This window comes from Chamaea fasciata, unplaced genomic scaffold (assembly GCF_029207755.1).
Source record: "Chamaea fasciata isolate MVZ Bird 193981 ecotype frontalis unplaced genomic scaffold, bChaFas1.0.hap1 SCAF_7, whole genome shotgun sequence".
NCBI lineage: Eukaryota > Metazoa > Chordata > Aves > Passeriformes > Sylviidae > Chamaea > Chamaea fasciata.
Genome location: NW_027094092.1, coordinates 17836349 through 17851179, shown reverse-complemented (window position 1 = coordinate 17851179; position 14831 = coordinate 17836349). Strand labels below are relative to the sequence as shown.

The 14831-nt window shown below is 47.9% G+C and overlaps 2 protein-coding genes, 1 long non-coding RNA gene and 1 other non-coding gene across 4 annotated transcripts in view; 3 read left to right on the top strand and 1 right to left on the bottom strand.

Moving 5' to 3' along the window:
* The first annotated feature begins 2187 nt into the window (after positions 1–2187).
* RPLP2 (ribosomal protein lateral stalk subunit P2) lies at positions 2188–6811 on the top strand. Its single transcript, XM_066187778.1, has 5 exons — positions 2188–2284; positions 2743–2866; positions 4568–4616; positions 6201–6299; positions 6694–6811. Exons 2-5 carry the CDS (start codon positions 2744–2746, stop codon positions 6768–6770), a joined length of 348 nt encoding a protein of 115 aa, XP_066043875.1. The 5' UTR covers positions 2188–2284; position 2743; the 3' UTR covers positions 6771–6811.
* LOC136292902 (small nucleolar RNA SNORA52) lies at positions 4751–4882 on the top strand. Its single transcript, XR_010721985.1, has one exon. It is a non-coding gene; the product is annotated as a small nucleolar RNA SNORA52 (small nucleolar RNA).
* A 2685-nt stretch (positions 6812–9496) lies between the features above and the next one.
* LOC136292284 (uncharacterized) lies at positions 9497–13053 on the bottom strand. The gene is made up of 3 exons (XR_010721877.1): positions 12965–13053; positions 12335–12406; positions 9497–12243 (listed from the first exon to the last, which is right to left on the bottom strand). It is a non-coding gene; the product is annotated as an uncharacterized lncRNA (long non-coding RNA).
* The window catches only part of PNPLA2 (patatin like phospholipase domain containing 2), a 26986-nt gene continuing 24977 nt past the window's right edge, over positions 12823–14831 (top strand). Inside the window, exon 1 of the mRNA XM_066187776.1 lies at positions 12823–13131. Coding sequence (XP_066043873.1) covers positions 12945–13131 — 187 coding nt within the window. The 5' untranslated portion in view covers positions 12823–12944. The remainder of the gene's footprint in view (positions 13132–14831) is intronic.

Sequence of the window (14831 nt, the reverse complement as noted above, 5' to 3'; positions counted from 1 at the left end):
AGGGCTGAGGCTGCCCTGGAAGAAGGTTGTAGCCAGGTGGGGGTCAGCCTCTTCTCCTAGGCAGCAAGTGACGGGACTTGTGACTGGAAGTGATGCTCTCCAGCTGATGTTCAGGTTTAGGCTGGACATCCGGAAGAATTTCTTCACAAAAAGGGTGGTCAGGCATCGGAATGAGATGCCCGGGGAAGTGGTGGAGTCACTGTCTCTGGAAGTGCTTAAGGAAAGGCTGGACATGGTGCTTAGTGCCATGTTCTAGTTGACAGGGTGGTGTTTGGTCATAGGTTGGACTGGATGATCTCAGAAGTCGTTCCCAACCTAATTGATTCTGGGACTCTGGATGCAAGGTGCACATGGCCCTGAGGGAAATTTCTTCCTACAGGTAGAAGACAGTAATCACTGACTACTGCTCCAAGCTCTGGTTGAGTTATAACACTGTAAACCTGGTTGTTTTCTGAGAGCATCTGAGCTACCACAGAAGTCCCATCACACTGGGAATCTCTGGAGCACCCCCAGGGCCGCAAGGCACAGCCACACATAGCCCTGCTGCTGAACCAGCAGTCCTGGTTTGTTTGCGTCCAGTGGGTTTCAGCACCACGTTAACTTTTACTTCTATTCTTTTTCCTAATGCAGGAAATCAAGTGAACAAGCATAAGTGGTGACTCCCATCATCCCATGGCAAGACCTTGCCACAGGATTACCACCTCCCAGCCTCCAGCACAGGAGAGCAGCCCTGTCTCTCCTGCAGAGAGCCTTGCCTCAGTGTGCTGTCCCATAACTGGGTTCTGTCATCCAGTGTGCAAGAAGCCGATCCACACATGGAGTTGAGGTATTTCACAGAACCACAGAGTCGTTCAGATTGGAAAAGACCTCCAAGGTCATTCAGTCCATGACCAAACACCACCATGTCAACTAGACCATGGCACTGAGTACCACGCCCAGTCTTAAACACCCCTGGGGAGAGTGACTCCATTGCCCTGGGCAGTCCATTCCAATGTCTAATCAACCTTTTTGTGAAGAAATTCTTCCAAATGTATGAGCTGAACCTTCCCTGACACAGCTTGAGGCTACGTCCTCTTGTCCTCTTGCTAATTGCCTGGGAGAAGAGGCCAACCAAGGTAGTTGCCATGCTACAACCTCCTTTCAGGTGGTTGTAGAGAGTGATGAAGTCACCCCTGAGCCTCCTTGTCTCCAGCCTAAAGAGCCCCAGCTCCCTCAGCTACTCGTCACAAGGTTTGTGCTCCAGACCCTTCACCAGCTGCATTGCCCTTCTGTGGACACATTCCAGCACCTCAATATCTGTACTGAAGAGAAGGGCTCAGAACTGGACACAGGGCTTGAGGTGTGGCCTCACTTGTGCCATGCACAGAGAGACGATCACTTCCCTAATCCTGCTGGCCACTCCAAGATTGAGTTCCACCACTGACCCAACACCACCAGGACAACTAGACCAAAGCTAACTGGTATGTCCAGCTGTTCCCAGAACACCGCCAGGGACAGTGATTCCACCACGTCCCTGGGGAGCATCTTCAAATGCCTGACTACCCTTTCCGTGAAGAAACAGAGACAGGCACTGGCTTTCTGGCTTCGTCACCCACTTCCCATCTCTGCGCTGATATGAAATAAACAAATATGAGGACTCTGTGTGGATTTGCTTCATGTGCACCTGGTGGCAGAACCCAGCTCATGGGACAAATGGAGGGGATTGTGCTGATCCTACCAGGCCAGGGCAGGATTCCAGAGCTGGAGGACAGTATTAAGTTGTGCCAGGGGAGGTTTAGGTTGAAGGTCAGGAGTAATTTCTCCACAGAAGGAGTCATCAGGCATTGGAACAGGCTGCCCGGGCTGGTGGCACAGTCACCATTCCTGGAGGTGTCTAAGGAAAGATTGAATGTGGCGTTCAGTGCCATGTTCAAGTTGACAGAGTGGAATTCGGTCACAGGTTGGACTGGATGATCTCAGAGGTGTTTTCCAGTCTCATTCACTCTGTCACTCCGTGATTTGGGGGAATCACAACCATCCCCACACAAAGGACAAGGCCGCACAGCACATCAAGGATGGCCACCCCACGCTCGGCGCATGCGCCGCCGGCCGCGCTGGGGGCGGCCGCACCCGCTTCTCCCCATTGGCCTGCGCGCTGCCCGCCGGTGCGGCCCAATGGCAGCGCTCGTTGTTGAGGGGTGGCGGGAAGAAGGCGTTGCCGCGGCCCCGCCTCTTCCTTTCGCGGCCGCTCTTCCCTCGCGAGCGCACGTCCCGGGCCGCTGTCCCCCTCGCCGCCGCCGCCCAAGTAAGCGCGCGGGGCGCCCCCGCTCCGCGGGAATGGTGGCGTCCGGTCCCCCCCCGCCTGTCCGCCGCCGCCCGCGGGGCTCGGGCGGGATCACTCGGGGCGGGGGGGTAGGAGGGGAGAATGGCGGCCATGTGCTCACCCGGCCTGCGCCTGGGCCGGGGCTGGCGGAGGGACGGGACTGGCGGAGGGACGGGGCGGGCTGAGGCGAACGCCAGGGCGGCGATGCCGTGTTGCCGCTTCGCTTCGGGAGAGGTGTGCGGTGCCGGCGCGGGCGGAGTGTGTGCCGGGCCGCCGCGGGCGGGCCCCGGGCTGGCACAGGCTGGGGAGCGTGGCCTCGCGGGCCGCGGGCTCTCGTTTAGAGCGGAGTCAAAGGGTTGTGGCTCGGAGGGAGAAGGGGTGAGCTCCCTCCCAGCATAGGTAACTCGGCCGTGCTGAAACTCTACTCTCCTGTCTTGCAGGATGCGTTACGTCGCAGCTTATCTGCTCGCCGTGCTCGGGGGCAACGAGTCCCCCACGTCCAAGGACTTGAAAAAGATCCTCGATAGCGTCGGCATCGAGACGGACGATGAACGCATGAACAAGGTGGCATTGCCTCTTAATTCTGGTGTCCCAGCCAGCACCAGACCTTGGAGCTCTTCCTTGGCTTCAGTGTTCCCGTTGTTCAGACGTTCACTGATCCTTACCAGTGTGATTTCTAAACACTGCTGAGCCAATCTTAATTTTTTAGAACTTTGGTTAAAAGTCTGGCTTTCCTATTCAATACCTGTCCTCTGCAAAGGTCTCTGTCAGTTGTTGCTGATTTCTGGTAGTTCAGTCTAATCACCCTCATTGAGATGGTGGCTGCATATAAGCATGCATTGAAAATGTTCTGAGATCTTGTACAGCCTGCACTGAAGGTTCACTTCTTATTTTCAGTCAGTATGGATTCAGAGCTAGCACTGCTGAAGGCCTGATACTCAGTAATACATCCTTTTTTAGTGTGCTGCAAAGGAGCATTTGTTTCCTCACCAAGAAACACAGGCAAATTCTGACATGGAGATTAAAGGTATTTGAGGATTATATATAGGTAGATTTTAGAAATTAATACCAAAGTGGTTGTGTTGAAAAAACACAGAAGAGTAGTTTTAAAGAGTATTAGAATGTTTCATGTGATATATTGTATCTTGTGATATGTTAGATCATCAACATTGTGGACCTAAAAACAATTGGCCATGGGGATAAAAATCCAAGAACAAATAAAATGATCTTATCACTTGTCCCATGCTCGTATGTGAAGTGTTTCCAGAGAGGTAAAGGTAGAAAGAAACTCTTTACCCAGTATTTTACCAGAGGCCCAAAGAGACAGTGGGTAGGCTGAGCTGACAGCATCCTTACTGTGGTTTGGGATGCTGGTTTGAACTAGTCATGCTCCTGTTTAAATGCCAGGTCTTTTGTCTTTGGCTCCTTTAGGTTTAGTACCTTAATGAATGAATTCCTTTCTCTGATCCTCCGAAATTTGGAAAGCTGTTCTAGAATCTGTTTTGGTCATAACTAATTTTTGCATTGTCTGTATTTTAAGCCTGTGTAAATGTAGTGAAGTCCTAAAAGCACCTTTTTCCTGGATGGAGCAGTCATGCAGGTGCATAGTTTCACACATCCCACACTCTGTGTAAGCAGATGATGCCTGTTAAAAAGCTCTTGGCTAAAGTGCTTTGGCCACTGATTCCTGATAGCTGGGACTCACCAGTAAGTTATGCAGCGTTATTTTTATTTGCTTGCTTAAGCAGTTTTAGGGTTTGTGGTTTTGCTTTTGTCATCCCTGCTTATACAACAATGGTAGTAAAATTAAAAGTTGTAACTCTGTGTTCCAGGGCAAGGATACAATAGCTTGGCTTTTAACATTTGGTAGGGCTAGGAATGGGATCCTGTGATTTTGGGTCCAAAACCCAGTGCCTCAGAGCCTCCCAGGGGGCATTAAGCAAGAAATGTAAACAGTCCCTCAGTGACTTACACTGTTGGTGGAGCTTCCTAATTGGTTCCACAACATTTCTGTGTCCTCTTTTTTTCAAGGTTGTTGGATTAATTATGAATTCAGTAACAGATTTCATAAAGATGGTTAAAATATTAAACTTAGCTGAAGTTTTCATGTCAATGTTCTGCTTCTGGCACTGAGAAGTAAGGATTTTTGGGGCTAGATAAGCAGCAGGGTGGAGGTGCTGCATGTGATGATTTATCAGTACTTGTTTAAATGTAGTTTATTCTAATGCTGTTTGGAAACGCTAACATTCTAAATTTTACTTACAGGTTATTAGTGAGCTGAATGGAAAAAACATTGAAGATGTAATTGCCCAGGGTAAGTAGAGTCTCTGAGTGACGCAAGTAATCACCTCTGTTACTTGGATAGCCTAGAGCTGAGAGTGTAGAATTGCTGCCAAGTCGCTGACTCTTTGTTCAGCATGGTGCATCACAGCTGAATTGAGTGAAATCAGGTCCATTCTAATTCCCTGCAGGTCAGTGCCAGTACCTGCTGGGTTTCGCTTGTGGACCACATTAACTGGAGAACTTATGCATGTATGAGCTTACTGGTAGTCTGCTCATGATGTGGTTTTCTGGACATGTTGATAAAAGACTGAGCTGTCCTTTGGGTTCTGTAGGAGGTGTTTTGTGTTTTACCCACTTGTGTGCACCAGTGATGTAAAGCATGAAGAACAGGCAGTTGGCATTGGGGTGCAGCTCCACCTATGAGATCAGCACAAGCCTCTCCAGTGTACATCTCGTAGAGTTCTGAGTCCAGCATTTCCTTTTCCCTGAGACAGAACCCTGAGGGCTGATGTTCATAGAAGCTTGAGCTCTTACTGAAGCTGGAACTTTTCACATGAACTGACTGGGTCAGAGGGCTGAATTAAAGCAGAGCTGAGGTAGTGCAAACGTTTCTGATTAATGAATTTTTATTTTTTTGCAAGTGTATAGGCACAAGGGAATTTGCAGGCATATTTTTGCTCAGAGGTTGCCAGGACTTTGCTTGGCCTTACTGTCATGAGCAGGCACTTGACATTTTCTATCCATGTGGTTTGGAAGACCTAAGAGAGCTATTATACGTGTGGTTACAACACACTTATGCTGTCTCTTTTTGTAATACTTCAAATAAATTGTTTCCTAGAACATACATGCATATGAAACATGTTTGTTTACTTTGCTAGTTTAATTAGATCTTGAAGTAACAGGGAATCATTTAGAAACTGATTCCCAGAAACGGGAAAACAGGCAAACAGAGTGTGTTATGTGACCTTTGAATGCCAAGGGAGCCTTGGTATGTGAATGACAAGAGACCAGAGAACTAGCTGGCTTTCCAAATACGAGCAGAAATCAGAAGTCTCAAAGGAGATGCAATAGGGTTCATAGGGTGCTGAGTTTAAAATACTGTACTCTTTGCCATAAATAAACCAATCTTTCCCTCTCTCTCCTGTAAGTGTGATCCAGTTATGCCCTTAGAGTTCTCTTTACCCTTAAAGGGGGAAATAAAAAAAGCAGAGGAAGCCAGTGCTGCTGCTATGTTACTTTTGAGGTACATTATCACTTTCTGGGCTACTGTGCTATAATCAGAGAACAATGTGGGTGTGCAAAATTGGATGTGTTAGCTGCCATTTTTAGGACAGCTTTTGGAAAAAAGACTGGGAGTTTGTGTACAGAAGAAAACCTACTAATAATATGCTGCCAGTGTTCTTGGGATAAGCATTTGTGAATCTTAAAACTCCTGGGTGTTTTTCACAGAACAGTTTATATTTATCATGGATGCAACCTCTTGTTCCTTTCAGCAGATAGTGACAGGTTCAATCCACGAGACAGGATTTTTTTCTGCACTCTTCCATTTCCCCTTACTTCTGTGCTTAGGATGAGCTTTTGTATAAGTAAATATCTTCTCTTGTGTCCCATTCAGGTAATGGAAAACTTGCCAGCATGCCGGCTGGGGGAGCCGTGGCAGTGTCTGCTGGAGGGGGCTCTGCTGCTCCTGCTGCAGCTGCCGCCCCTGCTGCTGGTGAGTGAGTGGAGAGGGTGGCTAGGGCAACTCCTTTTGTCTCTGGTAACAGTTTAACAACTGAGTCCGCCTTGGCAGTTCAGTATGTGACAGAAATGTCAACTGAACAGTTACTTTTCCTTTGGACAGTCAGAAGCATTTGCTCTTTATCTGCCTTAGGATTGGTCGTGCTTAGAACCAAGACTTGATGGTTCTTGGTGGTGTAAAGCACATCCCTGAACAGTAGTGTCTGTATCTGTTCAGTGTATTTGGTTGCTGAAAGGGAATGAGATGAACCCTGGAGGCTCCAATACCTGTAGGCAGGGGAGCTTAGAACACCAAAATTTGTATCTTGAAAATCTGTAGCGCAGTGTTAATACTGCCCATTCACTTGGTCTTTTTTTTTTTCCTTCAGCTGAGGAGAAGAAAGAAGAGAAGAAGGAGGAATCAGAAGAATCTGATGATGACATGGGATTCGGCCTCTTTGATTAATTATTTGTAATAGAGAAGTTATTAAAATCCTTTGTTTTAAATGTTTTTGTGTTTATTATTATTATTACCATACAAGTGCTCTTGGATTCAGCTGTTCTTAAAACAGCTCTGACACAGCTTTGATTTTTATCTTTGTCTGCAATAGGTGTGTGAATTTTCTGACAGACTGTAGGATGTAGGACTCGACTCAAAGGGTACTGAGGAAATGGCAAAGTTTGTGTGAACCTGCATGCTTGTTTTGACACTGCCGTTTCTTAAACAGTTTGTGAAAACGGAATCTTCCTGGTATTAGCCTTCTACTATTCTGCTCTTGGTTACTCAAGGAAGTGGCTCATCTATTCAGCAATAAAAGGACTTTGTTTCCCAGGATCTGTTTATTCAATTCCAAAATGCAGAACTGAATGAACAGCAGGCCTGAATTAGTGCAGAAACATAATTTCAGAGCTAATTATAGTAATTTGGTTTTTAATATTTAAAAGCACCCATTTCATTACTGTCAGATTTCCAAGATCTAGGGACAACACCAATAAAATGGTTGAGTAGGATTTCCTGTTACATCCATATGCTTAACAGTCTGTAACCAAAAAAACCAAACCTAACTGCATCCTGCTGTCATGGGGCACAGACCAGTGCAAAGGTGCCCTTCATGCTGAATGACTGTTCTGGACTATCAGGACATAAATTGTACCTTGATGTGAACAAAGAAACATGAGAATGGTGTTTTTGGAGAACTGAAACGTTTCTGGCATGCCAAGAAGAATATATCAGCTTGAGAGGAAGGTAAATTTTATTTATAAAATGTCTACTGCTAGAAGATGGTTTTGGCAGGCATCTTACCCTGGCTTCTTGTGGAAGTTTTTGTCTGTCAGTGCAGGTAGGTAGAGCACAAATTGCATCTGTGCTAAGTGCGCAGGTAGAGTCAAAAAGATATCCCTGCAGTGTGTCTACTGAGGAGCTTTTCTAGCGTAGTTGTCTTTGGAGAAGTGATCATTGATACAGCTGTGTTCATATAAGCCATTGGACAAAGCATAGCAAGTACTTCTGAGAGGAGAGATGGGTGAAATCCAAGTATGAAAAACTTATTTTATCTCTGGTGTACTTAGAGAAAACTCTCAATGCTTCACAGCCAAGCAAGAGAGCAGCTGGAAGTTGAGCACCTCAAAATGACCATGATTTAAGCAACTAACCCTTGCTACCCTTCTGTCCTTGCTGCAAAAGGAAAATGTACAGGAGGTAACAGTGCCAATACTTTCCATCTACTTTGTCTCTGAAGTGCCAGCCTGGTAATCTGGTAGTAATGAAAACCACTCATGTTCACTGTAGTTCTCTGTTAGAATTGTAATGGCAGTGGTTCAGCCCTGAGATTGGGAGGGGTGTGTTGCTTTTCTTGGTGATTTCTCCATTTCAGGTCACTGAAAAAAAAAAAAAAAGGTTCTTGGATGAGGTTTTATTGACAGGTGCCTTGCTTTGCTTCAAGAGCACCATCAGTGTTTACACAGGAAGGGCCTGCCCTGGCACACCGCTCAGGGTTTTTCCATGCACAAAGGAATTTGTTTGAATGGCACTGATGAGTTTGCTGTGCCAGGTTCATGGGATGAAACAAACCTGTGGTTCCAGCTGCTGGCTACTCTGATGAGGGGAGGAATACAACTAAATCTAGACTAACTTCTTTTTTCACAGTATTTTTCTCTGTCTTCTCCATATGACCTTTTAATCTTGAATTATGGACCTGATCTGTAGTGAGTGTCCTCTTACAACCTTTAAATTATGCACTTTAAATTGTTAAAGTGCATAATTTTCATGAAAACTGTCAGTCAACCTGCTCTAAGAAAAAGGACAGCTAATATGGTAAACTGTTCAGAGAAGAAACTTCTTGGGGCAGCTCTCAGGGAAAGCACTGAAAATAGAGCTCTCAGTGCCACAAGGAGCCAATGTAACAACCACCTCAGGCTTTTCTTGAGAAGGTCAGGGCATGGCTTGGCTCTGCTCCAAGATTTCACACCCATTTTGCAGAATTTGCTGAAACATCTGCATACATTTCTTCTGAATACAAAATCAAACCTATTAAGCTTACTTTCCCCTTCCTTACCTATTTATGAAACTGTTGCCGCCTCATGGCTTTGTACATGAGCAGTGATGTGCCTGTTGCGCATTTGTTTGGTGCTCTGCATGCAGTCACCACTCTTTTCGTCTGATTTCAATGAGCTTCAGCTGTGAAGGAGATGGGATCCCTGCTTCTACTCTGGAGTCACTGTTCTGAATTTTCAAGTCTCAGTGATGCCCTTTCAGACTTACCAATTATTTCCAAAGGCAAGGGTGGGTGCACTCTATTCCATGATTCTCTCAGAGAAGACTAGTGCCTGCTAATACTTGGACTTGTGGCCTAGTCTATCACCCTTTCAGAATCAATTTTAGCTAGAGAAGATTAACCCTGAACTCTTCATAAAAGATAGGCTCAAGGGCATTGAAGAGAAAGGGAGGGATAGTCTTGTGCCTGGAGATTACACTGGTAACTGATCATTACCAAATTGATAGCAGGGGAGAGTGATTTAGTCATGGGCTTGACGTTGAAAGGTGCAGGCTTTCCTCACTGGTACATGAATGCCACGCCATCTCAAATCAGCTCTCACTGAAAGTCATTCCTTACAAACACCACGGGGCAGGGAGAGGGACGAGACCCCTCCACTACTTGGAAAGCAGGGAGAATGTCCTGGACACTACTGTAAAGCAGTAAGCAATGGCTCCCTGGGGCCACTTTCAACTGGTTTCACTCTTACTACCAAGGCCCAGTTTTGCAAGCTGCTACATGCAGGCACGAGGGCTGGACTCAGTAGATTTGACTTACGTAGAGGCAGAGGTGGCTGTGGTACCTTTCCTAGAAGAAAAATTGAGTCCCAAGAGAGCAGGACTGCTCCTCTGCCTCAGGAGATGCTCCTATGAAGCAAATGCCAAGAGTCTGCCATGGAATGATCTGATGTACACAAACATCACAGGTAAGAAAAACACATTTAACTCCAGCTTTCCAGTGATGTTAAAAGCACTTGGGTTGAGCTTCATGTCTGGTGCACCTTTCTTGCTGACTACCCACAACAATACTAAAGTAACATTCTGAAATCAACGTTGTAACATGCTGCCTTTGGTCTTCCCTTGAATTCCCAAGGGCCAGCAAAAACATAAGGTGTTGCCTGAAAAAGCACAGATCATTTGCTTCTATGCTATTATCTTGAAGGTACTAACAGCTCACCATTCATAAGGCTAGAAAATAAGCACAACAACAGAAGATTGCATGTGAAGCTGTCTCCATGGCACCTCAACTTGTAGGGGCACGAGTGCATTTGAAGTTTCAGTTGGAGTTTGACACACAGGAAAAGCTGCCTTGTAAACCTTGCTGATCTGGCTTACTGCTGCCTCGTGAGCCCAGCAGAACTATAGCACTTTCTTACTGGGGAGAAAGAGATTAGTTTTGGGGGTTAATTTATTTTTGAGAAAAGCACAGTTGTTTGTCAGTTTGCTCGTGCCAGTGCCCAGGCAGCACTCCACAAGAGATTAGTGTTCACATGGTTCGTTTCATCGACCTGTTCCAACAGGGTAGCATTAACCTCCTCAAATAAGTAACCTTGAGGGCCAAGGCAGAAGTGGTGTAAACAACTCAGGATGAGATTGCTGTTGGGAAATCAAGTGAAACTAACTCCAGCATTGTCGCAGCATTGTTGTTTTCCAGATATGCTCGGAACATTAATCCTTGTGAAATGCTGGAAAAAGAGGGAGCAGCATTGGCTCCAGAATCATGTTCTTGTGGTTACAAGTGTTTGGGAGGTATCTGCAGATAAGGTTCAGTGGTCAGTTTAGCCACAGACTTCTGCCTAAAGTCACAGCCCAGTGACCAGTTCTTCTGCAGAACAATCCCTGTTCTGGAAAAGGCAAGACATGATGTTTCCTTTGGGTTTGACTATATGAAAATACCTTTCTGTGTCATCAGAAGCATGGGATGGAAGCTCCATGATGGCCTTGGTGTTAAGGGCCTGCAAGAGTCAAGGCTCAGGTTTGCCAGGGCTCAGCTCTCCAGGTGGAGGAGATGAGGGCTGACAAGGGTAACGTAACCACATCAAATGCAAGGGAGGAAGGAGGTTACAAAAACAGAGGTAGGAGAGGAAGAGAGAGAAGGGTGGGTAGAAAGAGAGAATTAAGGTAAGCAGGGTTAATTCTTTATGTGCACCAGGATGTTAATATGTATAAAGGGTAGTTCCTGGCAGCTAGGTGAGGTGGTGGGCTTGGGGACAGGACCTGAAAGAGAGATAAAGCTGTACTGCCTGTCTGATGAAAGCAAAATGCAAACACTTAATGAAAACGTGCTCTGTCTGTAGAGGCTGGAGTATGATGTCTAACTTGAACTCAAATATTGGACTTATGCAAGGGTTACCTGCTGAATTTAGTTAATTCCATCACCTGACTGTGAGGCAGTGGACTGAGGCATGAAATAGCCATCTCTGCAGCCTGGATGGCCACTCTTTAGGGAGGGAATTAGCCTCCTTCATATCATTTGAAAGGATGTTTGGAGTGGAAGGAACAGGAAGAGGGACTACTTGGATGACCTCCACCAGCATAAATGGTGAAAGAGCAGTTAAGGACAGGTATAACACTATCCCAAGTGAGAAACTTCTGACCAGTTATGAGAAAACGAATTCAAATTGCTTTATGCCAAGGTTAACTAAGTAGTTTTTAAACTTTGGTAGAAAGTTCTTTTTGCCCCATGTTGCTTCCATTAAAATTTTATTCTTTTAAGGTTGTATCCCCCAAACCTTCCTCCTACTGATCCTGCTTCCTAGCTTTGAGTAGACCAGCTCTTTCTCTTGCTGTGCTAATCTTTTTGATGTCTCTGTAAACTTTTATACTTACCTAATGATTTGGATGACTGTAGTCTGTATTGTTTGTAGAAAGGGGATCTTAACAGCTTCTGAAATCTTTTTGATGTTCTACAGCCTCTCACCCAGTGCTGCTCTGTGGTGACCTTTTGCAAAAGTACTGCTGAAAATCCCACTTGCCCTGACTAAATGTAAGCATTTTGGTGAGCTTAGAGGCATGTGGAGAAAAAATGTTGAGAAAAGGTTAGCGAAGGTAAGCATCTGTGTGTGTTTTTGGTGATTAGTATACAACGGTCTACAACTTCCTTTTGAAGGGAAGAGAAGGGGCAGACACTGATCTCTTCTCTCTGGTGAGCAGTGACAGGACTAGAGGGAATGGCCTGAAACTGTGTCAGGGCAGGTTTAGGTTGGAAATTAGAAAAAGGTTCTTCCCCCAGAGGGTGTTTGAGGACTGGAACAGGCTCCCCAGGGAAGTGGTCACAACACAAGCCTTCACAAGAGTTCAAGAAGTGTTTGGACAACACTTTTGGGCACATGGCGAGACTCTCGGGGTGTCCTGTGCAGGTCCAGGAGCTGGACTCGATGATTCTTGTGGGTTCCTTCCAACGATTCTATTAGTTAAGAGGCAGAGAAAGCTGCTCAGGGGGGACAGAGGGATTGCCTTTTTCCCAGTTCTTGCCCTATTGCTCTGACAAGACTTACCTCCTTCTGACTCCTCAGCTTTTTGTGAAAGAGGAAAGCTTTTCCCGTTCTCTCACATTTCTTTCTCGCTCCCTGAAAAACAAAGGAAACCACAAGGACTTGGAACAGACGCCAAGAATCAGGATGTCCCGTGAGAGAAGGACAAGCCTGCTGCCCCGGGACAGGGCGAGGTTTGGGGCGCTGCGAGCAGCCGTAACCCTCTCCTCCGAGAAGCTGGCTCGGCCCTCGCCGCTCCAGGGCTGCGCTGGCACACAGCAGAGCAGCGTCCCGGCCCGGCAGCCGGCAGCGCCCCGGGGCCGGGGAGGGGTTCACCGGAGGAAGGGTTGGCAGGCGGCGCCGGGCGGTCCCGCCCGCGCGGGGCTGCCGAGGGGCGGCGGCCATGCCGGGGGCGGGCCGAGGGCCGGGCCGCCGCATATAAAGGCGGCAGCCGGCGCCGCTCTCCCAGCGGCAAACCCTGCCGTGTTCTCTATTCCTGTCTCCGGCAGCGGCGCTTCCCGGCTGTCCCGCCCGTCCCGAGGCGGTGCGAGAAGAGACCCGCGGCTTCACCTCTCCGCCGCGGCCGCTGCCGCTTCCCCCCGGCACCCCCCGCCTCCAGCGGGGCGCGGAGGCCATGTTCCCGCCGGACTCCACCTGGAATATCTCCTTCGCCGGCTGCGGCTTCCTGGGGGTCTACCACATCGGCGTGGCCAGCTGCCTGCGCGAACATGCCCCGTTCCTGGTCGCCAACGCCAAGAAGGTGTACGGCGCCTCGGCCGGGGCGCTCACAGCCACCGCCCTCGTCAGCGGCGCCTGCCTCGGTAAGCGCGGGCCGAGCCCGGCGTTCCCTTCGTTACTGCTAATTGGCTAATTAGAACAGCAGCGAGGGGCTGTGGGTGTGTATGTGCGTGTAAATAGCCCCGCGCCCTCCTCCTCCCGAGGTGCGGGCGGCGCTTTGTTTTTAAGGCCTTTCACCCCGCCCCGGCCCCTGGCGGGTGCCTGAGGTCAAGGAGGCCCCTGATGGTGGGAAGTCAGCGCAGGGGTCCGGCCTCTGACACCCACCCACACAGACATGTGTAGTGTGGACTTGTTGGGCTCGGTTTGTGGGCTTACCTTGCCCGGGTGTAGGGCTGGTGGGGCTCTGGGTGAGGAGAGGAGCCTCTCGCCGTGTGGGCACCGGCCCTTGGTGGCTGCGAACGGGAGGGGGAAGCGGCTGGAGATAGCGAGTTTGCGGATGGGAGTCGGGCAGCATCTCTGAGGAGCACAGCCTTCAATCTGCATATTTATTTCTGGAGGAGGATTCTCTTGCCCTCTGCAAGAGCTCGATCGCCAGTTTAGCTGTATTTTATCTCTGTGTTCAAGTTACAGAATAACCTTTAAAAGTTATCTCTGAAGCAAGCAAGCAAGTAGTGCAGTGTGTCCCTGTGCCTGGGGAACAGCTGAAGAAAATGGTCTGTGGTGCCTCCTGGCTTTTTTTGTCGTTTTGCATATGGGACGAAGTCAACAAACACGTGTTACGGCCTGTACTTAGAAGCATTTATGTTGAGAATGACAAAAGCACAAAAGTTTCTTCAGCTTGAAAGGGGAATGTGGTGTGAGAGAATCAGGTATATCTGTTTAGTCTCAGAGAATTATGAGTCTCTCCGAGAGCCAAGGGCAGCCAGTGCTGTTTACTGCTTTTCCACCGCACTCGTTTTTGAGATGTAGCCCTCATCAAAAGTTAGCATTATCTGTGTAGTTCAGTTTGAAGTTTCCCTTCCTAAGCATTTGTTTACAGAAATGCCCAGTGAAGTGCAGCCATAACTTCTGTAGCTCTTAAAAGCTGTTCAGACCCCAGTCTGGGATCTCAAAGGCTGTACTGATGCCCTGGTGCCAACTTTTACTGTGGACAAGGGATAAAAATCCCTAATCCCTTATTGTGTAGGGATCCATTTGCAGGTAGCATTTAGTTGTTTAATTGCACCTGCTTCTGTTGAAGAGGTGACTCCCCAATTAGTTCCCTAACTGGGTGATCCCTCTGCCACTCGAAGGCGTGACACAAACGTGAGACAGGATGACTGTAGTGTCCAAATCCTTTGCCTTGCTCAGATGCCATTCTGAGTGCTGAGCAATCCTGTTATCATGTCTACTTTGTCCTTGCTACTTACGTGTCCAGAGCATCCGTGGTGTGTCAGGCAGTGTCCTGAGGGAGGCATCCAGACTGGTGGAGAGCTTTCTGTCAATCAGAATAGGTTTTCTCACTCCTTGTGAGGTACAGTGGGAGGCATCATTTAGAGGTCTGGGTTAGGGGCCACCTTCTGGGAAGCATTCATCTGCCTCCTTTGGGAAGGCAAACCATGCTCTTTAAGGCTATCCAAGGCTTGGGTGTTCCAGTTGTCTTCTGTTTGACTTCCCTGGAATTGTTTCCTTCTGACTCACTGTGTGACTGACATGTATCTTGGGTAGAGAGCAGCTCTGTGGCAACAGAGTTGACTTCTGAAAGTAAAAGCCCGTGGGGTGTGTGGCCGGGCAGTGGTATCGC

Coding starts and splice junctions, on each gene's coding strand:
- RPLP2 (XM_066187778.1), top strand. CDS start 2,744: ATGCGTTACGTCGCAGCTTATCTGCTCGCCGTGCTCGGGGGCAACGAG. Junction 2,867..4,567: donor ACGATGAACGCATGAACAAG/GTGGCATTGCCT, acceptor TTTTACTTACAG/GTTATTAGTGAGCTGAATGG. Junction 6,300..6,693: donor AGCTGCCGCCCCTGCTGCTG/GTGAGTGAGTGG, acceptor TTTTTCCTTCAG/CTGAGGAGAAGAAAGAAGAG.